The sequence below is a fragment of the Ixodes scapularis genome, unplaced genomic scaffold (assembly GCF_016920785.2).
Source record: "Ixodes scapularis isolate PalLabHiFi unplaced genomic scaffold, ASM1692078v2 PGA_scaffold4__175_contigs__length_147842914, whole genome shotgun sequence".
NCBI classification, from domain to species: domain Eukaryota; kingdom Metazoa; phylum Arthropoda; class Arachnida; order Ixodida; family Ixodidae; genus Ixodes; species Ixodes scapularis.
The window spans coordinates 145,949,307-145,976,379 of NW_024609879.1; the positions used below are offsets into that span (position 1 = coordinate 145,949,307).

At 44.4% G+C, this 27,073-nt stretch overlaps 1 protein-coding gene across 1 annotated transcript in view; it reads left to right on the top strand.

The window, feature by feature from the left end:
• LOC120838938 overlaps positions 1-27,073 on the top strand; it is a 110,771-nt gene that overhangs the window by 35,581 nt on the left and 48,117 nt on the right. Inside the window, exon 2 of the mRNA XM_042293743.1 lies at positions 26,570-26,871. Coding sequence (XP_042149677.1) covers positions 26,605-26,871 — 267 coding nt within the window. The 5' untranslated portion in view covers positions 26,570-26,604. The remainder of the gene's footprint in view (positions 1-26,569; positions 26,872-27,073) is intronic.

The following is a 27,073-nucleotide window of genomic DNA, read 5'->3' on the forward strand; positions in this document are numbered from 1 at the left end:
ACATCCGCAAATGATCTGGCTTTGACGGGGGAGTTTTCAATGAGATCATTAACAGAAATCAAGAACAGCAAAGGACCCAAAACTGAACCCTGCGGGACTCCAGAGTTTACGTCACATTTGTTAGAGCTTACACCTTCAATACTGACAACCTGCCGACAATTAGTTAAGGCCTCAATCTGTTGAACAGTTTTGTTATCTCCCAAGATAGAAAACAATTTAAATAAGAGTTTTCTATGGTTAACCTTTTCAATTCATTCAACTCGTAATTCTGGACCCTGGTTCATTGAAAACACCCGCTCCAATTATTGCCTTCAGGGATTTAAAATTACCCTTCCAAAGTTACGAGTGAAATAGTTATGCTAGAGTTACACTTGTATGGCATTTCCCGCTCTTTCTTTATTCACTGTTTATTTATTAGTTAATATTATTTAAACCGTCAAGCTGTCCATGCAGATTATTTTCCCCAGCCTGCATCTAAAAAAAAAAATGAAATGTCCTCTTAAAGTCTAAAGCTATCATGACTATTTGTTCCTTTCTATCCACAATCAAAGAAAAGTCATGTGTGGTTTCTGCTAGCTGCGTAGCCGTTCACGGAAGCCGTGTTGGTACTGGCTAAGGACGTTATTTGATGATAGAAACTGTCAGACATGTTTAGATACGATATGCTCTAGAATTTTGCACCATGTTGATATTAACGCGATGAGCCTATAATTGCACACTGACTTAGCGTCTCCAATTTTCAGTATTGGTATTGTCTTGCTGAGCTTCCATGCCATGTACTAGTCATAAGTGACGTCCTAAAAATTAAGAGTAAATACGATGCCACCCATTCTGCATATTGTTTTTAAAAAAAGAATTTTAAACAAAGAAAACAAACAGAATATTTACTTTGCCTGCATTAATTGCTGCGACTGTAAACATAAACGTTCCTTATAAACGAGAAATATACTGCGAATTATTATTTTTAATAGAAACTTAAAACTTTATTTAGTTTTATCTTTGCTTTATCTAACTTCGAAACTTTATCTACTGTGGAACTACTGCTAAAACCGGTCATTCCGATAACTTTTCAATTGACCCTTTCAGTAATCATTTTTAACTCTATTATAATGCAGTGTATCTGTGCCACTTCGATTAACTTCATCTCTACTCCAATTTCCAAAATAATGGCTCCCTTTCATTTTTTTTAGACTTTAGTTTAGGAATCGTTCTGACTTTTATTGATTCTTTTCGGGAAATAGTTTCAAGCAGGTTTTCCAATGTTTGAAAATACTGAACTCATCACATCTTGAATGTGCCGACTGCATTTCTAGTTATTTTCATGCTTTTTAGTCCTCCCCAGGCTAATATATTTTTATCTTTACATTTAACTTCCTAAGTCTACGTTCACAATTTCACGTGCTAGCGTCAAAATAGAGCAGCCGCAAGCGTTTACACACTAATCTAGCTTGACCGCAGTGTAGCGAAAATGCTAGAAGCTTTGTTTATACCAATTTTATGGATGCTTCGTGGACACGCATCGTTAACCACAACATTTTGAACGTATGATAATGTTCTGACTCGTCCAGAACCACCAGAATTATTTCACCACTCAGATTCATTGAAGCGAGTAAAATATGAGTTAACAGAATGGGGTCACGTCGAGCTTATATACACCTACATTGATTATGATTTCTGAGATTTTTTAAAATCTCTTTTACCTTGTTTGTTTTATTACTTGCATGGTAGCAGTCATGCTTAGAAATTAAGTAAATGCAGCATCTTGGCACAAGGCCCCGCATACAAGCACTCACGTGCATTCGCGGGCCGGATTATGTACAATTTAAATGTTGAAAATAAAGGTCATTATTGTTATAAAAGAACATGTAGTAACTGTGAGCGCTTAGGAACTATTTTTTGTGCAAATTACACTGCTACGTATAACGCCGCGTAATCTTTGCTTTTGTTGGAACAAATATTCGTCCCCTCAAGGTTAACCATAACGGTGAAACGATGGGTTATTTGTTTAAGTAGAGTGTTTTTGCATCTCAATAACAATAACCGAAACAGGAGGCTCGGAATATGCCAGTTTAACAGCTCTCGTAGTCTTTAAAAAATTATGTCTAAAAGTATATACAGTGTGCATTTACCTGTAAAAAAAAATGCCGTAGGCTTTTAGTTATGAAAAAAAAAAAAAGTCTTCAAACTGACGTCGATTCTAGAAGGCTTCGTTATTGAATAAACTTTCTTAAATGGAGTATTCATTTTACTACATATGTGAGGGCGTTGTTTAGTGCGCATGTTCAGACCGAGCTTACATTAATGGGCTACTGAGACCGGCAATCGTGATTGTGCAGAATACACGTTGCAAAAGAACTGTGGAAGATTGCCGTCAGGACGCGCGCAGCAGTCGCGCACACAGCTATGGCTATCAGGGGATACTCTCTATAGGGAGTATTCACTGACAGCGGCCATAGCTGCGTGCGCGAATGCTCAGGGCGTGCTGATGTCGAGCTTATTTTGCAACGTGCCTTCCATCAAGAATGCCTGTCTTAACAGCCTGTTAACGTGAGCTCGCTTTGAGCATGAGCTCTAAACAGCGCCCTCATATATGGCGTCCAGTGGTAACCCTAGTTGAGTCCGTTGCTGCCGAGCACGAGCTTACGATGACCTTCCACAACGCTTCCGCAAAGTGCCTTCCAGCCATACTTGTTCTTAGAAGATAAGTGGGGGCTCGTGTTGAGCATGAGCTGTGAACACAATGCTCAAATATGGCGCCCAGTAAGTATAAGTGAATACCTCCTATACTGACGTCTGTGACCAAAGAACGCTCATTTTCCCGTAGCGCTCACGAACCCACAGGTCGTGAGCATGAATAAGGAAAATGTTATAAAAATATGCGCGCTCACTTTCCTTTGCAGACGACGTTCTCGGACATTTACACACCGATGACGTACCGCATGACGTCACGCGTGACTCGTCGGTTTCCTTTGGCGCTGGAAAAAGAAAAAAAAAAGAACAACGCCGTGAGCCGCGTTTTAGCATCCATTTCGCTTCCTTCCCGCCCTGCACTTTCGCTGCGCTCAATTAGCGTGAGATAAACATTACAGAGCGAGGTTTCTGCCCTGCATGGGAGCCGGCAGGAATTTCCTCCACAACGGCGGCCCTTTGTCATGTTTTTTTACTAATACCTCTTTTTCACTCGAGGCGTTGCGTCACGGGCTCCCACGGCAACAGCGCATCGTGGGCTGGATAGTCGACCGTCGCGACTCTAGCGGCGAAGTTGAGAACTATAGCCATGGCGACAACAACACCATGAATTGTTGGTTCGTGTTTCTGACGCAGCTCTAGGCGGACGTAGCTCACGTTCAATCAGAGAAGCACAAACACGAGACCCAGCCGAACGTTAACGCTGCGCTCGTGTACTTTAATCTGTGTCCTATACGCCAACACAGTGTTCATAAAGGAACCCTCGTTTGCCCACACCGGGTGTGCGCACGCGCAGTGCCGACAGCAGCGCCACCGTGGCGACGTGACGTCGAAGAGCTGCAACTACGGTCTCTGGGTGCCGCCATCTTGCTGCATGGTGGGAATAGGTCGTCTGATAGTCGAGCGCTGCTGAGGCGTACCCACGGCCTCAGCAATACTTGATTATCAGACGATCTACCCACACCAGGTGCAAGATGGCGGCCCCCAGAGGCCGTACTTGCAAACGTCTATTCGCTCAGCTGAGCCGATGAAGATGACGTCGAGGACCTAGTTCACGGAACCTGTCTTCGGTAAACATCGAGATCCGTGGAAAACAAACTAAACAAAACGACCCCTATAGTTTGACCTCCTGGCCGGTAGTCTGTTGCGGGTTAAGGAAAGCAGAAGCAGTTCCTTTAGCAAAGCCCTCCTCTCTTTCCACTTCAGCAGAGCGAAGGCTGAAGAGGGCGCTAGTTGATAGGAGCGAGCCATCAATCATCGCGACCAAAGAGCTTAGTTGGAAGGGGTAGACTCTGCTTCTTTCAACCTTCAACAAACTATAGCATAATTTTAACTCGTCAGCTGTGATGGACATGCCCGATGTGGATATATTTTTGTGGGAGAGTTTTAGTATGCAGTCTCTGATAATGCTTTTATAAGGTGTCTTTTCTCGTATGTATTTTAGCAAAAAGTGTTACCTTTAAGTGCATGCACTTTTCCTCTTTTACATTTCTATATCACGTTTTCATTTTCTTCGTAATATGCACGCGTTTTTGTGTGCCTGCCCTTTATGCAACACTGCGTGTAGGTGTAAACGGTGCACCCTTATGTATATAGGCTCCCGGGCTGTTTAGGTGCACCGGAAAAGTACAAATAAATAAATAAATAGCAGAGTTGTGAAGTATGGGGGTGTTAGGATGAAATTAGAACAGTGTTTTCTCTCGCCATATACATATAGATAAACTATACACACGTATACAGACGTTCAGAATCCGCCAGAATACATACCGCCAGGCGGTCGGAACTAGATGCCAAAGTTTTAGAACTTTCTGTTATCTGATTAGGAAGTTGGAAGCCTTTTTGGAGTGTTTTCAATAAGAAAATGGCGGCCAATAGATCCCGCAAATGCGTAAAGGCCTCCTGCTACCTGGAACGGACCCTGTTTTCTTGTTGAATATGTTAGAAAATTGCTCATAATGTTTGAATCGAATAACGGTAAGTTTCGAAATGGAAACTTGGGCGTGTTGGTAAGGCATGACGACGGTTAAAACATACATCGCACAAAGACTGGACAGAAGAAAGAAGACGCACAATCGCTGAACTTACAACTGAAGTTTTATCGTCAAGGCGCCACCTTATGTTCGGCGACCAAGGAAGAAAAACACAATCACGCCAAATGATGCACCAGTAGATTCCAGCACCCTTATCGCGGTCGCTCTCGTCGTGCAAGCAATTGTAATTCCTTACATGATAACAAAACAAATGGAGCGCCCACACAATATTCGTTTAGGTGCGCAATCATCTCCGCTTCGATGATGTCTCTGGTCAGAGCATTGCGGCGCTTCTTCCAATGATTGAGCATTTTCCTAAATCGGTAGCACACCCACCATCGCGACAGTGAATACCCAAGTTTCCCAATACAACCCTGCTTACATCGTAATAGCGTTCCCTTCATCTATCGTCCAGACATCTGTCAGTTTGCCCTATGTACTACTTACCGCTTCTTCTGCACATACAACAAACCGATTTTGATGCTTCTCATAGGATACAGCGTAGAAACACCCTAGCAGTATGATTAACGTTTCTACGAAGCATAGAAAAGTTGTTAGGGGCAGATAAGACAAGATTGACATCTACCCTCTACTTTGTTTCTTTTTTCTTTGGGAACGTCTACCGTATTAACACCGCCTTGTATTTTACTTTTCTTCAATAAAGTGCCTGCAGCCGAGGTCAGAAGATGTTCCGAATGCTCCGCCATCCGAAAACGGAAAGTTTGAGCATCGACGCTGGCCTGCACAAAATGGGAACATAACTTCTTTGTAATGAATTCGTGAAGCACAAATTCAAAATGCCCCTTTTTGCCCATTTGGAATGGACAGATTGGAAAGCTAAAAGCGGTTTCAATCAACGGGATTCATACGAACAACAAACGCTGTCTTCTGAAAGATGAAGACGGACGTCAGGAAACGCATGAACCCATTTGCAGCCAGCTCGTGTACCAATAATATTAGGGCCAAGCATGGAATTAACCTAATTGACCGTTTGACCAGCTAACCAATTCATGGTTAGCTGGTCAAACGGTTGGTCAAATGGTTGGCGTCATGGTTGGTATTATCTAAAATAACGAGAAAGTCATCCACATACCTGAAGAGTTCAACCACGTTTGAACCGTCTAAAAGGCTGAAAAGGTCTCTGTCCTAACGTGCGCGGTATATGTCGCTGAAAATTGGAGCAATGCGATCCCGACTTTGTGCGCTGCACGTTTTAAACATCGAACGGTATAGTTCTGAAACTTGGGGTCCTGTCCCAATAGCTAGCGCTACATCTCGGCTGAGAATCAGCATTTGACGATTAATTGATACATAATTTTATTTTTGCGTCGAGAAAAAACACGTTTTTTTTTTGTTTTTTTTTTTAACCAAACACTTGGTATAGCAAATCAAAAGTTCCACTTTATTAGTTCAGCAGATATTTTCTAATTCACGATAAAATACTAGTAACTTTAACCGTGATCCAGTTTTAGGTATAGTTCAACTTATCACTTAGTTTGGCGACGGTTACTTCTCAATGTTACTTTCACATATACGTGGACGCACCTTGATGTGGGTTCAATTCGAGACCTCACTGGGCGATGTATGTCGTCCAAACGCAGTTTTTTTCTTTTTTTCAACTGCGTCATCTTTCCCGTGTTTTCGTTACTGTGAGAGTAGCTATTGTGGCAACAGAGTGTTACAAAATGTAAGGGCGCAAACGAGCTGGTGTACATTCCACATGGTTGAAAAAACCCCGAGACTGCGGGTAAACGACACATAGAGACTTTGTAGTGTTGTGTCGTTTACCCGCAGTCTCGGGGTTTTTCCAACTAGAGTGTTACACTTCGTTTTACCTTAAGTCCAGACGCATCCGACGCTACACGCTGATGTGACCAATCGGACAGCGTCTAAAGTGCACCATCATGGTGTTCGCCATGTGTATGTGCGCGTTTTAACATCGCTGGACCAATCATGTAGAGGGAAAGCCTAGTGACTTACGCTTTTGACGCTGTTAAGTTCCATTAGCTCGTAGCGCTGTCCGCGCCTGGACTTAAAGACCTACTACCAATTCGCACTTTCCACTTTTCCCCCGCTTCCTCCTCTTCCCCTTCTGCCCTGTCCACCGTTGCCTTTTCCCCCCTCCCCTATGGTGAGAAGGATCTTCTGCCTTGAAGAATCTCGAGTCTGGTCGTCGGCCTTTAAACTGTAACTAAGTGTGAATATAAACGGAGCTGAACCAATATTCTTTTCCGCGTTGTAAACCGATTCTTTCGTAACCCTAAACTCAAAATTCCCAATGCGCCTCGCCGCATTTTGGGCATTTTATGTCTTCCCTTCTTAAAGGGTCGAGATCTATACACTTTCTTGAAGTGAGTCTTTCACAACCGATAAGTTCCCAAGTGTCCCACTCCTTGCCGACGCGATTCTTTCAGTTTACCTAAGCAAACATTGGACTCCACGCGGATGTTCCTATCGGAAAGAAAGTTTTTATTCGTTATTTCGAGGACCGTCTATCTCCCAAGATACCGCCCCTGCAATATTGACGCGAAGCTTGTCGATTCCGGTTCGATGGTCCTTGAGCGGTCGGAGGGTTGAACGCTCCTTCATGCCACCTACTGAATCTGTATTCGTTTATAAAGAACGAATGAATCTTTTTTTTTTTTTTTTCTAATTTAAATAAATAGAAAACAAGATTTTTTTTAAGGTAGGTTAATGGATTTTGCCTGGAAGGAGGGGCTAGGTGATGAAGCTGTTTTGCGAAAATAGCGAGGGAAGAACGTACCTGAATAAAAAAACACAAAGGAAAACTATAATTGTTTTATTGAACCAAGGTTGGTCTTCAGTGTCAAAGTAAAAAGGTGAAAATTTTTTGTGTTTCATTTCATTTTATTTATTTATTCTTAAGGCATCTAGCATTACAGAGAGGGAGTCGGGAAACACATATTAGTAACTAGGTATACATCTTAAAAGAGCACTGTCGGTAGTCAGAACAACAGAGGCTGGGAGATGGTTCCAGTTAAAGGGGCACAGAAACCAAATCTCGGAGCTCATCTCTTTGCGTCATTATGAAGCGGTTTAAAACGTAGGACTTCACCAATACCAATTTTTTTGTAGGAAAACGCGAGAACACATATTTTAAACTGAATTAAATGGTAACCAAAAACCACCTCGTGGATGTCTGCGACGATGGAATGTCGTGACGACATCATGTCAGTAAGAGCAGCGCCTCAACAGGAAGTACACTCACTCATTCGGGTTACCTGGGCCTGAACCTAGTACTCAGGCGCTTTGGTCAAGAAAGTCACCGCAGAGCTGGCCACCATTGGTTTCAGTTTCGGGTGCTGTTTTCGGCAACGCTTGTTCGGGATAGCTTAGGGATTGTGTCCGAGCGACGTAATGTCAACGCTATGAAATTTCGATTTAAAAGTGTCCGAATGCCGAATACTCCGATGACGGGATAGCCGCTTTAGTCCACCGCTACGAACTCAATCGCTACGAAGTCAACCCAACTCCATAGTTGCTAAAAGGAGACCCCGTACGGCTCTGCCAAGCGGCGGACATGTAAATAAATCGCCGCGGCGTCTTTCGCGGCTTCGGGGAGGCGGGAAGGAGCCGACGTCCAGGAAGATGCGTTTGAACTAAAAGATGTGTCAGCACGAACCACGTAAATACCTGTTCAAACTGGGAGCGGAACCGCGCTGGTACCGCATTCTTGGTAACCGCTTCGGGAACGAGCTTTTGCAGAATATTTTATGAACCGCTGGTCCAACTAGACAATCGCAGCTCGATGCTGACATGACGCTCGACAGGGGAAGTTTAGACAGGCATTGCGTACAAAAACTGCTATAACTCGACGTCTGTTGGCGTACCCTCGTGTCAGAATTAAAAGGACACGCTAAAAAGAGTGTACAGCTCCCAGATTTTTTAACAATACCGCGCGAATACCGACCGGCAGGTAGATCAGCGCCCTATCGCGGCGTAAAACAGCAAGTCAGCGAGGCTCGGCGCTAGGCGTGTTTCACGCCGCAATGAGGCGCTGATCTACCTGCCGGTCGGCGTGCGCGCGATATTAAAAAAGGAAAATAAAACAAGATGTGGAGGCTTTACGTATTTATGTTGCCAAGGCAATTTCTATGGCATTTATTTGAGCCCTATAAGACTAAGACACACACACACACGCACACCAACGAGGTACGCGCGCACACACACGCACAGATACACGCACACGAAAAAAGAGAACCGATTAGTCTTTTTTGCCGGGAGCGTTCGCCACCGCTGCGAGCATCTTCAAACAACTTTAATTTGACCAAAGCGCTTTAATTCCGTGTCTGTTTCAAAACTGTTCTTTAAAGTTTAAAAAAATCACGCTTTTAAAATAAAAAAAAAGGTATGTGGTAAAAAAAAAAAAAAATCGAGTCAGACGTACGCGTTTGCTCTGACGCCGTTTCCTGGAAAATCACGCACGCACTTATATTTATTTTTTCTTAAGCTTTCAGGATAAAGGATTGTCGTACTCTCATTGGCCTAAAAATCTTCCTTCTCACAGACTCTTCGTTACTATATTTTTTTCTTTTTTTCTCCAATTGTTCTCGAAACCGGACCAATGAGGCTTTGAGTCCTTCTGTTCACGCAACGCAAGGCCATACCAAGAAAAAGAAGAATGTCTGCGAAGTCATTGTCACACCCGCCGTCTTTGTGCGTATTCCGCTCCAGCGCAACTTGGCAAAAAGCGAGCGCTACGGGTCCTTATGGGCCAATCAGAGCGAGGGAGCGAAGCACGTGACCAGGTCTCATAAGAAGGAGTGTGCGCCGAAAGTACGTCGTCACGTGCTTCGCTCCGACGCTCGGATTAGTTCACTGGGACGGTACCTTTATTTCGTAATAAATAAATCGGGGAGCGCAGCCGAACGCTGACCAAAGGGGGAGGGAAGGTTAATCGTACTCGGACCGCGATGATGATGGCGATGATGGCGCGCGGTGGACAATGACAAAGGACTCTTTAACGAAGCCACGCGTTCCGGGACGGTTAAAAACTTGCCGCAGTTTTCGGCGTACAGGCAGCGGCAAACTGCACTCTCGGCCTCTGGTTGATCGGTAGAAACTAAAATCGTCAGGATTCTATATTAAAAAAAAAGTAGTAGTAAGTTGTAGTAGTTAAAAAGAAAACAGCATGGTGTGAACCGGTTGAATAACAAAACCACAGTGGCGTCTGCTTGCAAATCGATATGATGATCCAAATGATGACCATCATTGAGAAGGGGCAACGATGAAGAAGTAAACTGCTTCTCTCTTTTGGGGCATTCCAAAGGCACTCTAAGAGCATTTCATTTATTGTCCTCTGTGACGTCACGATTTCACGTAACTTAAGGTGTCACGTGACATCATGACGTTGCGTGGCATGAAGACGGCAAGTCACGTCGCATAACTCTCGCGTATACGTCACCATCGAGGCTATACGTGTCAAGGGTGCACGAAAGCACAAAGGGCTGGCCCTAGAAATGCTACGTGCATTTCAAAGGCCGCTGCTTGACACCTTGACGAGCCCGGTCGGCCCTGGCACTTTGGCGACCGAGACTCAAAGGCGGGCAACGAAGACCGAGGAAAAACGACCGGAACAAGACCGGTATACGAATGCACGCGGAGAACGCGCATCCACAACAAAGGATATAAACTAACGGATACATCTTTCGCCAAGAAATCGATACGTCAAATACACTTCTCTATAAACATTTTTTTTTTTAATCTAATACTTTAACGTGCAGTCCAGAAACACAGATGATCATCTTTTCACCCGCGAGATCTTCGCACTGCCTCGCGTTATGCCTGTTACACGAGTGGTAACTTTAGCGCACTCCCCGCTTTCCACATGCCTCAAATCTTTTAAATATTGACTGATTTAGTGGTTTCAGATGACGCTACACACACACACGAATACTTTTTTTTTTTTTAAACTTAAGAGGTTGACATTTACCCAAGGCGTTTTTGAAACCACCACACCTGCATGGGAGTAAAAAGTTGGCCTTCTCCCTTTCTTTGTCTCTCTCTCTCTCTGTCCTTTCTTTTTCTTGTGCTTGCCACAATGGTATCATATTTTAAATCGCCTTTCCCTCTTTTTTTCTTCTTCTTCTTTTCCCGCGTGTTTTTCCATTGTTTGCTCGAACAGCGTTGGTAAACAGGCGCAACTAACGATTCCTGTCTCCGAATCCAGATGTGTTTCGTGGTCCGCGCAAGGGCTGCAGGGCACCAACTGGCAGTGGCACTTAACTGCACACTTTAGTACTCTTGCTTTAGAGTTTAACTATATGATTGTCGTGTGCACGTGAAATAGAGCCTGTCAGTTACGTGAAATTGGAGACGCTTCTTCCCAATTTCTCGATACGCAAGTCGAAGATGCCAATGACATAAAGTTTGCGAAATGAGAATTAATGTGCAGGCGAGCTGGCGTACAGAAGAAAACCCGCAGACAAGAAAAAAAAGAAAAGAGGAAATTCTGTGAAAAGACGGTGAGAGTGCAGGCGAGCTGGTGGTAGCTAATCATGTCGTAGCTAATCACAAATTCTGTGTTTGTTTTCTTTTTCGTTTACCCTTGTCTGTTTTTTTTTTTTTCTATTTTTAATATTATCTTCTTTGGTACCGTACATTAGCTCGCCTGATTTCTGTTTTCCGTAGTCCTGTTTTTTTTGTTTTTTTTTTTTTTAGTATATAGATGAGCAGCAATCATGTTTGGCACAATTATTTGAGCGTAGAATTTCCCGATATCGGTCAGCAAATCTAGGGAAACATATAGGGCACAAATCTAGGGAATGTAGGGACGTCATTCTCTCCCTTCCATATTTAAAAAGGGGGGGGGGGGGGTGCAATAATTTCCGGTCTTCGGTCAAAAACTTGTGGAAGTTGCCCTCTGAAACTTCCGAAGTAATGGCTCGTGCACACTCGCGAAATACGCACTCGCCGCCGACTGGATTCGCTCGCCGAAAAAAGATCGGGCCGTTCCCATTTGTTGTCGCGTGCGGATGCGCGGCGCGAGCGTCTCGCAGTTTCCCGAACAGACGAGGGAGCTCCCAAACCTCCTCCTTGCCCGTGCGCGTCTCGTCGACATCGTCGCCAGCTCGTCAGCGGGGATCGGACGTGAGCAAGCACCACTTTCCCCGTGCGTTCTGATCGGCTTGCGGCAAAAGAAAGCTTTTTTCCGGCGTTCAAAAGTGGTCCCAGAGTGATCTTGCTCTCCGCTGGAAATTCTGCCTGCTTTCGTCGCCGGGCGTCAGAATTCTCGTGGTTCCGGCCGCCGGGTCGCAAGTGTGAACGAGGCATGAAGAACAGAAAACCGATTTCGCCTGCCTGTCCTAGTTATTCTGTAATATATATATATATATATATATATATATATATATATATATATATATATATATATATACAGGTTTTTTTTTTTTTTTAAGCTTAACAGAATTTTTAAAAAGAAGCCATGAATGCTAGATGAATGCGGTCTGCGCAGGTGAGTTATACGGCCAGGGGGACATAATAGAGGAGGATAATCGTAACCATCAGTCAGCTAATTAGTTAAAATTCTTTAATTAACTTTTTAATTAATGAAAATAGACGTATAGTTTCAATTAGAAACTTGCTCAGCGTCATCGAAAACCGCTAAATCAGTATTTTTCAGAAAGACTTTGAACGCGTGAGAAGCGTAGTTGTGCACTAAAGTTACCGCTCGTGGAGCAGGTACAAGGCTGGGGCTAGATAAGAGACGGAAAAATCGCGGGGGCGCCTTATCGCAAGCGCTAGCTTTGTACGTGCTCCACGAGTGCTAATTTTAGTGCACTACTACGCTTCTCACGCGCTCAAAATCTTTATAAAATGACTGATTTAGGGGGCTTTCGATGACGCCCAATAAGTTTCTAATTGAAACTATATGCCTATTTTCATTAATTAAAAAGTTAATTAACGAATTTTAACTAATTAGCCGACTGATTGTTACTATTATCCTCCTCTATTATGTCCCCCTGGCCGTATAACTCACCTGCGCAGACCGCATTAATCTAGCTTTCATGGTTACTTTTTAAAAATTCTGTTAAGCTTAAACAAAAAACAAAAACACCCTGTATATATATATATATATATATATATATATATATATATATATATATATATATATATATATATATATATATATATATAATATTGGCATTTGTGGCACCCCTCAATTCGCTCCCAGTCTGCGGTCACAGCTGGTCCCCCTCCTAGTGACGTCATTCAGAGTGCCGTGTAGCTTCCCGCGTGCTTTCTCGGAGGACGCTTCCTCTTCCTCTCTCTGCTGACATTCGCGGGCGTTAGGCTGCAGCTTAGAGCCGAGCGAGGTCACGTAATCTTGTCGCCGTAGTTCCTTCGGCTGCCACTCGCGGCTGCAGGTGGGTAAAAAGCTCGACTTTTGCTTTGCGACTATGTAGCGGAATCGCGACATTTTTTAATGAAGGAGATGTTTTCTCTAACCTCCGGGACACTATAAACGACGTAAACATTACGAGATGCAAATTCCTTTCATCTTAAAATCGTTGGACACCCCCCCCCCCCCCCCCCCCCCTTTAAGACATGCAGCTGTCTGAGCTTTTTTTTTTTTATTTTATTATTTGTTTCACGATTCTGGTTCGTCGTTTCTTGCGAAATACTTCTTGCGCGGCATTATGCATTTGTTTTTGTCGTACTAAAACAATATGCATTTACGGGCTTGGTGCTTGCTTTCTTCCTTCCGTGAACTCACCAATATCGATATCGCAACTTCTCCGAACCATTCAATCATCACTTGTGTCTCTGCGTACCGGTATATGTTTGTGTTGAACTAACCCCGCATCTTCCTTCGGTTCCCGCACTAACACATACAATGCCAGTGCATCCCGGACACTCTATTACTTGAAGCGAAATCTAAATTATGTTCCCCCTCACCGTCGCCGCAAAATAGATCGTACGTAAACCTACCTGATCATCCAAGTTAAATCTATTCGAAATTTTACTGTCCGTTTGATCTCGTCATTTTTTTTCAAGTTTTGGCAGTGCATCACCAACTAAACTAAATTACTTCAATTTGCACATTGCCAAGTCAACGTACAGCTCGCGTCTAAACACACTAAAAAGATTACACCCTTAACGCTGTTGCAGAGACTTACACCCGTAACCGCACCCTTTCAGCACCCTAATTTTGGACTAATATACGTACCTTTTTTAATTGTATAACACCCTTTATTTTTAAAGGGTGTGAAAAGGGTGTGGATAAGTCTTAAATGAGGCAAACATCATTTTCGGAGAGTGTTCGTCGCACTGACACCCGCTTTAGTGAGGTTGCTTTAGCGAATCTCAAATAATTCCTTTCTGTACCAATGATTTTTAGATGGAGATACATTCCTTGAATTTAGATATTATGCTTTGCTCAAAATATTGACGAGAGCAAATTCACATACGTTTAAATCCGTAGTTGCGGATGCGGTGCACCTGTGAATGAGTGTCTCCGAGTTGTCGAGAATGATTGTGCTGTGTGTATGATTATACACCCTGAAGTTAGTCTACCTCCAAGGGTGACTTCGTCTCCCGGCTGTAGATAAGAAATTTAGCCAGTGCGGTACAACCGTTTGACAGTTTTTTTTTGTTTTTTTTTTAACGTGCATCACGCAGTAGTGATACAGGACCGCACACCGGTACGATGCTCATCCAGATCGAAACGGGCAGGGGTGGGGATTGAACTCAGGATCCCCGGGTTCTGCAGCGCGAGCTTTCGCTCCACGTGCTCCGAGCTGGTGTGCGCCAGCCCACTCAGCCAGCCCCCTGTCGAGAATAGAAGGCGGGGGAGCAGTCACCAGGGTCACGACTCTTCATATCATGCGCGATCTATTACGTCAGTATTCGCCGTTTACTTGTATGTGAGGACTATATGTGGTGCTTGGTTGTAAACTTGCGAATATCCCTATAATGCTTCTAAGATCATCAGCATCCTATTTTTCGGGTGTTCACTCGCATTCTAAAGGTGTTGGTGAACACCTTTAGATTCTAGGATCTTAGCCTGAGTTTTAGCCTCGGTGTCCTAAAGGTGCCTAGAACACCCTTGGGGCCTTAGCCCTGGGGCACGGTGTGCCCTGGAATAAGCTGATTTACACCCTTAAGGGTGTAATACCTTTTAGTCTGTATGATTAATTCACAAATTATGTAACAGCCATGTTCGAATGTGCATCCACGTTGCTTCTAGAAGCTTTTAGCGAAAGGCTTTTAATTTCAACACTAAAAGCTTCCTTTTTGGGTTCGTCCTGGCCACAGGCCATGAAACTTAAGGAGAATTTTCCCGAGACCATCGCTGCTACTTCCAATTTCAAATATTGTCACCCTGAAGTAGCAACCATTTTTTAAGACAAAACAAATATTGGTGTTTTTTTTAAATTATTTTAGTGTTTTAAGCTTTGTTTGTGAAACATTTGGGGTGTTACTAACATTATGTCTTTGGTGCCTGTTTGATAGTTGCGCGTGTTAAAAGTATGAATTTTGTTATGTCATTCATTACACGTATTTATGCGAGTCAACGTAGTGACCAATAAATCCTCTTCCATTATTAAGAATGTCTACTACTTTCACCCCTGTTTCTATTCACGTTTCATCGAGTGCTATACAGCCCCCCTAATGCAATGTCATAAAGGTATTATCAGGTATTAGGAATAACTAAATAAATAAATATTTTTGATATTAGACTTTGAAGTTTTAATATAAAATAGCATACAGAAAGAAAAAAAAATCAAGTGATCGCTTGAGACGCTTGCGAATAGGAGTCCGGACACAGGCGCGCTTCCACGGATAGATAAGGAATGTTCAAAAGCAAAAGCAAAATCCAATGTGGCATTAGCAGGTGTTAACGATAGGTGAAATACCACAGCCATCGGCGCATGCGTACTGAGATCTGCACGAAATGTTGGAATGGCGTATATTTTCTGTTTCTCTTTTCTGTCGTCTGCTATTCTCCTACTTCAGCTACCCTTTCCGGCCACCCTCTCTGCGGCGGCCATCATCCTTGTGTCCGAAACCGTGCTTGGCTTGGCTAGTTCGGAGTCTCGTACGGAGTGTCACGCTTCGGGTGCGATGGCCCGCACGATTCGCGAGATGTTTCAAAACGCGATGATTGCTTCTCCCTTCAAAAAGCGCCACCCGAACAATTTCGTCCCCCTCTCCCCCTCTCTCTATTTTATCCGGCTCTATTTCGGGTCATTGAAGGGATCCCGCGAGATGGACCACCGCTTGACGTCACAGTTTCCGCCATTGTTCTCGAAATAGAGCAATGTCTCTTCAGACCAGACGCCCCTTTTTTTTTTTTTCTTTAGCGGGTGCGCGTTTTTGGGATGGTGCGGATAGATAGAGTCTACACGAAGTTCGGTTCAGTGACCGAGTTTGTGTTAATGCACAACGGTCCAGGAGCTTGCAAAAGCTCCTGGACCGTAAATGTACCTAACATCTGAACTAAAAAAAAAAAAATAGTTGGCACTTTTTTCTTTTTTTTGAAGTACGAATTTTGTTTTACTCCGATATTTTAACCTTGGAGCGTGGGGTGTCTGCGTCTATAGTAGAAAAGCCCGCCTGCATGCTCTCTTTGGCGTGAGTACTTGCGGTACAGAAATCGGAAAAACGCACTTGCGGTTTGCGCACAAAAAATAAACTCGTTTTTTTTTTTTTTGGTTTTTTTTTTAATAGCGTGAAGCGATTTTTATATGTTCCGGTATTTGCCCGATTTTAAGTCGGTTTTCCGCACGTGTGCGGAATCAACGCGTTCTCGACCGTACTCCATTGAGCGCATTGCTCTTGTGCAGCGAAGACTATGACTTACACCAGCTCATGTTTCTGACGTCACAGGCTACGTCTTTAACGTCATACCTAGGTGATCGCACTAGCTGTTGAACGGTGAATGCATTTGCAGAGGCTGCGCTCTTCTCAGAGCGCGTTTCAGAACATGCGCAGGACAACTATTACGAAACGCGCTTCTTCATCAAGACTGGGTTGGTTGTTTTACGGCTGTGGCTTACCAGAAATCAAGCAAAACCTTTTAAGAGTATGGCAGACTGAGCTTGTACTGTGAAAGGGCAAGAAGGGACATGACACAGCGTTACAGAATTCGATAATAAACTTAGGCAAAACGATAGATCAGAACGGACAAAAAGCAACGCGGGCAAAGACTTTAAAAAAAAAAAAAAAAAGGCAGCTACGTTTGAGGTTTTGTCTGTTATCTTGTTGTGTTTAGCAGAGTCCGCCATCTTGTTTATTGTCGAAGCTGCTCGAGTTTAGACACCCTAAAACACACGGCAAGTTGGATCTCCAGGTAACCACTTCAATCGACGACGTTCGTTCCAATCTGCGCCGCGTGTTTAAAAAAAAATCATTTGTTGTACCGTCATTACGTCAATCCTTCATCACCGTAGCTCCTCCCGTCCGGTCCCAATTAACAACCGCGGCAAGCTGTGCTTTGTCGTCCTTGAACTAGAGCAGTAACAACAGGGGGCATTCCGCTCTGCTGGGGTTCCTCGTGGGCGCCTCGATGCAACGGCTATCTTTCTGGCACAACTGGACTAATGAGCGCACGGAGCCGATCAACCAGGAGGGCCCACTCGGTCACGTGGGCTAGTTACGTCACGCGGCCAATGAAAGGAGAGTTGTGCCCGCGAAGGATGGCTCTCGTCAAACGTGCGAGGAAATCTCCGCGAGACGAGCTCTCCCTTTATCGGGACTCGCTGGTCCGTGGCAGTGTTTCGCTGGTCTCGCCTAATTGCATTCGCTCTTGAAAAGAGCAGACCATAGCAGACGGTCGACTTTTGTTGTTGATGTTGTTGTTAATGCGGCTGCCGCTGTTTTTCCTATTTGGCGCGGCGAAGCATCTTCGATATGGGTCATTTCAGAGCAACGTAACATCGCTGTATGAGGGTAAACGATACCGTGACGGTTGCTCTCCGGAGAGGTGAACGCACTGAATATCGGAGCAGACGATGTCTATCTAATCTCGAGCAGGTATGCGAATGGACCACACAGGCGGCGTTTTAACATGCAGCTGGCATAAACGATTGCAAAGAACAAAAGACTTTGCACAGAACGAGGTCGCGTTAAATGAGGCCAGTCCCATACAAAAATATTTGCCATCCAGGCGCCGTGCTTCGCCCAGCGGTCCAGTTTAAGCGTGGATTAATTTCAGGGTTCTTTTAAATGCAGATGAGAAAGTAAATGCCGACGGCAATGCACCTCTTTCAAAACTCCCCATCGAGTGATATTGGCGGTCGTTATTTCTCGGGTGCGAAGCGTGCGATTGGATCCGACTTCTAGCCGAACGCTGACGTCAGCGCTCGTGTCCAATACATGCTCAGAGTCCGCGCCAACAATGGCAGACTCCGATAATTGTCGCGCATCGGCTACTAGGAGGAGCGCACTTTTGAAAAAAGGGTTTGACACACTTTTGTTGGCCAGGCAAATAAAAATGCGTCAATTAGTCATATCTGAATATTTTAACAGTGAATGTATAGGACTACAACCCACACGCGCTAATACGACCACATTCACATGCAAACATTTCATGCTATTGTAAATTATTTACATTGAGTTGAAATTATATTGGCTCATATATACAAGAACCGAATCGGGGCTTCCGAATCAATGGTGACAATATTCACAGGTTCAAGGTCAGGCTCCAAAATGCTTATGCAAATAATATCCGAAGTAAAAACAACAGGAAATAAACGAAAATACCAAAGAAACAAATATGCGATGTACTAAAAGAAAACATAAAACCTGGCAAACAAAAAAAAAAAAAAAAATAAAAAAAAAAATAAGAACTTTATAGACAATTAAAATCCCCAACCGCGGCTGAAAGCTGAAGCTTAATTTTGTTCCTTTCAATATTTTGTTATGTTTAACTATTTTTTTCTGCTTGCACCGCAGACGGTGTCACACGGCGCCGCTGAGGTAGGCTTTAAAGAGGATTGTCTCTCAGCCCGCAGTGTGAGCTACAAAATAACAAACAACGCTACGCTATTTCTGTTGTGCATGTGTGTGAGTGCATGTCTATGTGTGCGAGTGTATCAACGAGCCTTATAGACCTTTTCTCCTGCACTCTCCACCCCAGCCACCTGATAGGCATATCCGGTATGGGTGACGAAAAAATAATAAAACATTTCAACCTGCAAATACTAAAAAAAGAGAGGGGAGGCAAAATGAGAATGTGTGACGGTTACGTTTACATCCTAAGTGTCTTCTATTGGCGCGGCGTCGGCGAAACAATATTTTCGCCCATACTGGAAGTAACGACAGTTCAAGATGGTGGCGCCCTTGAGAAAAAGGTCTATAGGCCACTTGTGCGAGCGCTAAGGCTTTCAGAGAGGTTCCGTCGGCGCCCCAAAGTCTTGCCAAAACGGTTGTAATTGTGCCTGGAATTTTGGCAATTACTGACGCTAGAAAGTAATTAAATTATAATTATAATTGTTGTAAGTTAGTTGTAAACCTTTTAATGTCGTGTTATTTGCTTTCGTTGTATGTGTGAATGTATATGTTGTATCCCACACCTACTTGGGCCTTCAATGGCTCGTAGTATCCTCTAAATAAAAATAAATAAATAAATAAATAAAATTGGTTTTGGCCGCAAGTAATTCATTGCAATTAAAAATTACAAAGAAAATAATTAAATTACAGTAATTCTACTTCAGTACTTGAATTTCTACCCAAGTACGCAGTCCTCGCTTACCCCTCTGGTCACACGACCTCCCCGTTCAGCGTCGAGAACCTCACTCCTCCTCTCCCACCCGTCAACCAATCAGCGTCGGGCCTCGCGGCCACGCTTTTATCCAGGCTTCAATAAGAAGTTGCTAATTCACCTGTTAGGCATACACTCATTCTTCCGCGTTCTCCTCAGCAATCGAACGGATCGATCAATCAGTCTGCCATGTTTGAAATAAATCACTTTTTAATTGCTACATTGATTTAAATTAAATAAATCTGATTTTTATCAAATAAATCTGATTTATATCAAATACATCTGATCTTTTTTTTTAGTTTTAATACCGAATGCATTATTTTTCCCACCCTCGTTGTAGCAGACGGCAGAGGCCACATTGGAGGCCACGGCAAGCGGGCGAGAGCAGGCGAGAAAGTGCGCTACAGGCTCTGTTTAGTGTGACGTGGTAGATGCTGCGGGCGCAAGGGGAAGAGTGCAGGACTTCGCGATTGCCACAAAGAGCGCGGCTTGGAGAGATCAGCAGCGCTCTGTGTGTAGACAATAGTTGGGAACCCAAGGTTCCCATCTGACCGGATGTTTTATGTGCTTAATGCAGTTTTGTGACTTATTCTTTTACTAACGAACGCTCTAACCCACGTTCTGCCCGTGCACGATGTTGCTCCCATGACTGAATGACGCCTGTTTAGAAAACGAGAGAGAGAGAGAGAGAGAGAGAATAAACTTCATTGCTGGTCCGGCGCTCGTGAGGGAAGTTCTGGGGTGTCTACGATTCCTCCTCTGGTGATTCAGGAAAATGACCTACAAGTAATGCAGAATGTGTTTTATCGGTCGTTTTCTATGAGTAGGTAAATTGTCACGAACATGAAGTCGATGGTTTGAGCGTGTTGGTTTCTAATTTACGATAACGAAAGAGGGACATTCAAAGACAAACAAACAATACAAGCTTTCGACTTTCAACGAAACGAAAGTCGGTAAGTCTGTTTTCAATATCCTTCTTTCGTTATCGTAGAAAAAAAAAAAAAAAAAAGAGACCTTCATGAACGAGCGACACGCTGGGAGCGCTACACAGTTTAACCGTAAGCAGGGAAATTGACGTCGTGACTTGGCGTACCGTGTCCTAAACACAAATCCAGTTTCCCCGCTAAATTTAGCGGCGGAAATCGACGTCCCGTAGTAACCCGATGTCACGTGACGAATGATATGATTCAGTTTCTTCGCTAAATTTATCCGGGGGAAGCGGGGGGGGGGGGGGGGGGAGGGAGCGGGGGATAAAAACCTATAAAAATAATATTGAAGTAAGTGTGCGCTTTCTGCGGGACACCTTCTAAGCTCCTGCATGGTCTGTCCGCGGCGTCAAGCTTGCGTAATTTTTTCTTTGATCGCGCTTTCCTGAAGTTAGCAATCGGTTATGTTTTATATAATAATAATAGTAATAATAATAATAATAATAATAATAATAATAACAATAATAATTTATTCAGCCATCATTTTATTTCAGACGTGCATGCGTCTCAACCAAAGTGGAAAAAATTATGATTTAAAAATAATATATATTTTATTTTAAGGGGCCATGAAACGAATTTTGGGCTGGGATGAATGATTTCGAATTGGGACTTTACTAATCGCATATCGTTTAGTTGGCCAAAAGAAAGAGGCTAGAAAGTCAAAAGCCAGCTTTTCGGTACGAACATTTGAAAATATAGCGGACTATTTTGTACCTTCATGCCTTCGAAAGCTCTCCGCCTTTTCACTATGATACATCCGCGGTTCCAAAAGCGCGTCACCGGCGCCAAACTGACGTCAGCGGAGCCCAGCTCACGCATTGGACACGAGAACTGCGTCACTGGGACGTATGCGCTCGTCAACAATCAATCCGTCGACGAATATTTGGATTCGCGTTCGTGGCCAATGAGTGCCCTGACGGAACACATCGTCACTGGGGTATGACGAGTTCTATGGTGTGCATAACCATAACAAGCACGGTGGAAGCTAGGAGTCATCGCACCGGTGCCGAAGGAATGTCACAACCACGTGATTTTACGATTCGCATTTGAGTTGAGGATTAAAGCTAAGGATGAAGAAGTAGGAAAATCGTTTCATGACCCCTTTAAATCAGACTAATTTGATTTTCATTACTGTAGCTAGAGAAAGGACCACATGTATTTTTAAACATGGCAGATTGATTGATCAATCCCTCCGATCATTGATACCAAGGCAGAACAAAAGAATTATCGTTTAAAGTACAGTTTAATTAACTACTCTTTATTCGTGTAACCCTAACCGTACTACATAGAAACAAAAAACAAACAAAAAAAAAACAACAAAAAACAGCTGCCCAAACTATTGGTTTTGCAAACACTGTAACAACGTGCAAAAATACAGCAGTGGCTTTCTTGACATACACTGCAGAGCATGCGGTTGTGCCCCACTGTTCGATAAATTAACACGTGAAATTGTAGAAACCGAACGCACTGATTACTTAGGGCTTAGGCGATACATGCATCGCTATGCCTTCGATGGCGCAGTCTGAAAAGGAACTTCCTTTCCTGAGATCGAGATAATGTTGTATACCTTGAGCATTCCCTGTGATGGTTGTTTTGTGTTGCATTTTGTGACGAGGGTTGACTACAAACACCGGACACGTTCCAACAGAAATCGGTTGGAAGTTGCGCTTCGTTTGTGTCCAGTCCCGCCCTCGTCTTTGCTGCGCACGCACAAGTTTTATGACTCGATTTTTTAGTTAGCTTTTTTTCACGCTCTCATTCGCTGGCAATCATACATTACTTTTTACTAGTTTTTGCTTGTTTCTTTCGCGTTCTGATTTGCTTGCAATAGGACGTTATCTAAGTGACGATAGAAGTGGAATGCAGAAAGAAATCCGATGTGCTTCGAAGAGCAACACGTTTTGCACGTGTTCAGCCCGATCTAAATGGTTCCTGCTTGGTGATTTTTTAGATTGCAGCTCCTAGGCGCCCGTTTTCGTGTTTCGCGGCATCGGCGTCTCCGTCGGCTTAATCGCGCTAGATTTAGCGGCAAAATTGACGTCACGTGAACTGAACACCAATTCAGTTTCCCCTTTAAATGTAGCGGGGGAAATGACGTCACATAACTCGGTGTCATGTCACCTATGAACAAATTCAGTTTCTCCACTAGATTTAGAGGGAAAATTAACGTCACGTGACACGTGACGATTCGATTCTCCGCTAAATTTAGTGGGGAATTGAATTGCTGTTGCGGTCACGTGGCGTCAATTTTTTCAGCTAAATTTAGTGGGGAAACTGGGAAAAGGGGGAGGAGGAGTGGGGAGAGGAGGGGGAAAGGAAGAGATGGTACGGAGGAGGAGGAGGAGGGGCATTCCTTCCCCACCTCCTCCACAAAAGCTGCGCTCTAATTTCGCATTACAGAGATTTGTAAACGTCTTTCATTTTATTTTTAGAGCGCATCTCTTAGGCGCCCGTTTCCGGGTTGAGCGGCGTCGCCGTCGCCGTCGGCATAACCGCGTGATTGTAAACGTCTTTCATTTTTTGCATTTATTTCACTACAGCACAAATGCGCATAGAAAACATAAAATAAAATGCGAACAATATCAAAACATTTTTTTTTTATTATTTCTGCGGGATAGTTTTAAGCACGGGTCCAGCTAGGGGCGGACGCAGGCATTTCCAGAGAGGGTGGGGGAAGGGAAAGGGGGGTCAGCGTATTACATTTTTAGAACCCCCCCCCCCCTCCCCTCGTTTCCCCGCCCTAAAATTTTACACATGCAGAATTAAAGGGGGGTGGGGTTAGGACATCCAGACAGCTTCTCTGAATCCGCCACTGGGTCCAGCCAACATTATTTTGGCGCGGCTGACTGACTGTATGCTGTGCCGCAGCATTAACTCGCGTCTTATGTTGTACTCATATTCTGAGGCTAAGGAGAAACCATCTTAATTGTTTATGACAATATAGTGTTCCCGAGCGCTACTCTGGCTTAAAAGAAAAATCGTCTACATAAACCAACAAACAAAGTGCATTGAAGCTTTTCAGAAGGCTGTCTCGAGGTGGTGCATTTCTCATACTCGAATTTCATGATAAGGGGGGCTCAGGAAAAAAATTTAAGCTTTCGCTTTTTTCATATATTCATCTAGGAAGGAACAACAGAAGCAAACCTACTGGTTGACGCAGCTACTCAATGGTGATACCAGATACGATCTGCTGAATCTGTTTTCGGGTGTTAATCTTGAAGAAGCTTTCACGTTTTCGCTTCAAATGTTGTGCTACCTGTGAGTTTTTACCGGTTTCCTTTCTGGGCACAAAAAGAAAAACACACAAAAATTCACAAGATTTTGTTTTAAGCTGAGATCTTTTTCCCTAAGAACTCTCATAAAATTTGAGTTTGATAAATGCACCGCCTAAAAGATAGCTTTATAAAACGTTGAATGACACTCGTATGATTTTTTTTTTTTTCGCACGAAGAAATGCTGGCGAAAAGCACTTTCGCTCGCACTTTTCGCCAGCCTTTCTACGACCAACCGCCAGGATCATGACATCCAACAGCGTGACACTCTGGCTTTTATGACGTCATTTGTTGCCAATTCGGGAACACTTTCGATGCATGGGCAGATTAGGACGGTAAACAGACTAGTCGGAGGCTCGTTCCAGACATCGTACCTCTACGCACTCATTCAAGCATCCTAAAACCGTTTTGTATTCCCCGAAACAAGACAAGATAGGGAATACCGGCGAGTCCTAGGGAACCCTAGGGAACTCTGCCGGAGCAGACGATATTTTTTCTGCCGGTCAACTCCTTGTCCGCCGTGTGAAATGGCCGGCGGTCTGTAGCAGGACCGGTCCCCGCATAATCTCTCTTCGCCCGTGTCCGTTTATTTTTGTTGTCCCTTTTACTACTCCGTTTTAGTAACAAAAAAGGGAGAAAACAGCGCGGCAAAGGAGCACGCTTTCGAGGTCGCATTCCTGCCACCCGCCAAATCGCGAGGCGGCGGTGCTTTCATTCTCACGGTAACGTTCACTTTTTATTACTCGTCGTCACTAAACGCGCCACCACAAAACGCCAACAACACAGACACACTACGCTGGAGCTTCAGAACGACAGCCGTTCGTGCCGCTTTATGTGTTTGTTTGTGTGTGCGTGCATGTATGTGTTTTTTTCATCCGAAACTGACTTGAGTCAAAGTCAATGGCCGGTGAACGAAAGCTGCCTGCAGCCAGCCAAAGCCAAAGCGCCAAAGTAGCAGACAAAAAAGCGCGTTGCTTGCTTGAGCTCTTGCTCGTTTGAACCGAGGTTTTGACAGGTGTCATTTTCGTGCTGCCTGGGAATTAGCCGTGAGTACGGCCGTACTTCCGGGTCATCTTTATCCGTCGCTGTATTGACGCGGATCGCCTTCGTTCGACATCGGTAACCGCAGCTAACTGCGGCGCTTTTCCAACTCGAGCGTGTGCGTCGGCTCCTAAAGTGCTCTCGAGAATCGACGCCTGTTTTGAATGTTGATTTTGCTTGTGGTGCGAAAAAGAAGCGGGTGCCAAGCATCCCGAACTCGAGGACGGCTGGCTTGCTCGACCTTATTTATATAAGCAGGCGTGGGAAGAAAATTTCATCTGTACCGCGTTCCTTTTTCTGGAATGCAAACAAGCTAAGACGAAAGTATCAGTGTCGGCGTGGGTACTGCATTGGGGGTCAGCTAGTTTTCTATCTGATATATCTCGAAATGGTGTATCTCTGAGGTGCGACGAAGCAAGAATAACCAAAGGATGCCGAGCTGTATAGAAGTTGCTCTTTAGAAGTAACTGATATAAATCACAGTCGCGGTATTCGATGAGCTACAACGTAATTAAGTTGCGACCTCACTTACATGAAAATTGTGTTTTTATCATCGAGTAAATATTGCTAAAAATATGAGAAAGCAAGTTACATTTATAAAGCTTCTAAAGTATTCCGTAACAAGCTAGTGTGTCTAATCTGGAGAAAAAGAAAAGATTGAGTCACATTATGATTTGACCAAGGCAGGCTTTCGAGCCTGCCCTTACAGTTGCAGTAACTGAAATTTCATTGTGACTTGAGAGCCATATTTAGTGCTTGAAATTGTCACTATTGACACTGGCGACATGCTCGGACATTTCCGCACGACTGTGACCGACTTGTGTACGCTGGTGCCATTTATCAGGTAGCACTGAAACTCCTCAGATCTGCACATATTTTCTCATTCTTTACGCATCATTCCCTCACTGTGGGCTCAATATATTTCTGGCAATGTCGTAACCGAGTAACTCTCGCGATAGTATGTTCGGTTTCGGAAATTGCACAAAACCATCGGTCGGTATAGTCGATGACAAGTTGAGAACCTGATAGTTGTTCCGCCTACAGCATGTGCTCATTGCCTTCTACCAGGCTTTGGCTGCGCGTGCAACATAAGTGTTATCGGAGGTTGAAGGCTGGCGCTTGAGGCAAAACATCTAACTCAACCTGTCGCCGATTATACGGCATGTCTCTAGTGGACTTTCTCTGCTGTAAAACGAGCCAGAAAAATCAGCACCTGCGCTTGGAAAGCTCCAGCTTTTGCCAAACGTGCACCGAGCGGGTCAGTCTTGCCGCATGAAAATTCGAGGTGTGGTTCCCTTCCTGTAAAAAAACTTGCCAAAGTCCACGTTAGGCCCTTTTGTGCTGATGACTGAGTTACCGACACTTTTGACTCGTGGCACCATCTCCCGAACAAGCGCGGTGAGCAGACAACAGAGTGTGTTGTCTGATTGCTGTGCCCATCAAGAGATGGCGCCGCAGGTAAATGGCATCAATGACTCGGGCGTCTGCAAACGTGCCCAACCTTGACTTCGACAAGTTTGTTGCTCTTGTTTTTTTTAGGCATCAAGACTGACCTGCTCAGTGCACATCGTTGACAGTTTGAGCTTCATATGTGCAGGCGCCGATCTTTCCAGCTCGTTTTACGGCGGAAGGTCTGCTCAAGACACCCTATAGTTATGCGCTGACCGGAACTGTTCCAGGGCTTTATGAGGAAGGGCGCCAGTTGTATTCTCTCGTACGTAGTCGCAAGCCATAGTAGCACACTCGGTCATGCTCGGACACTGATGCGGCTCTGATGAGCGATTGCACCGCCATCCCTCTCACAGGTCTTACTTGTCGTTGCAGACGATGGGTTAGGCCTTTTCACGCGTCTCGCACGGATGGAAGGCGATGAGACGACTTCGCACGACATGGTCTTCTCCCTGGATCCCCCGCCGGTCACCGAGGATGCGAGCTCGGAAGAGGACTTGTTTGAGGGCGAGGGAACCGTGGAGGCGCCTCCACTCGGCGCCAAGCCCCTGGCGTCTCCGATCCACGACGCGCTGCACCGCATCGTCTATCTGTGCGACGGCCGTGACGACGGCGTCGTAACCTTGGACAGGCTCATGGAGGTCATCGAGACCAATGGTTTCTCCACTTCGAACCAGGTACCTCCGTATGCCTAGCGCCATGGATTATACGAGCTGGAACGGACGAGCAACGTGTTTCCGAGCTACGCTTCTTCTCATGTTCATATATCCTGGAGCGCATATAGGAACACGCTTATGTAGCTGTCAAAACAGAAGGGGAAAAAAAGCAGCATAGAGGGGCGGTTGTCTTTCAGTTTAAATGTTTTCCAGTTGTCATTTC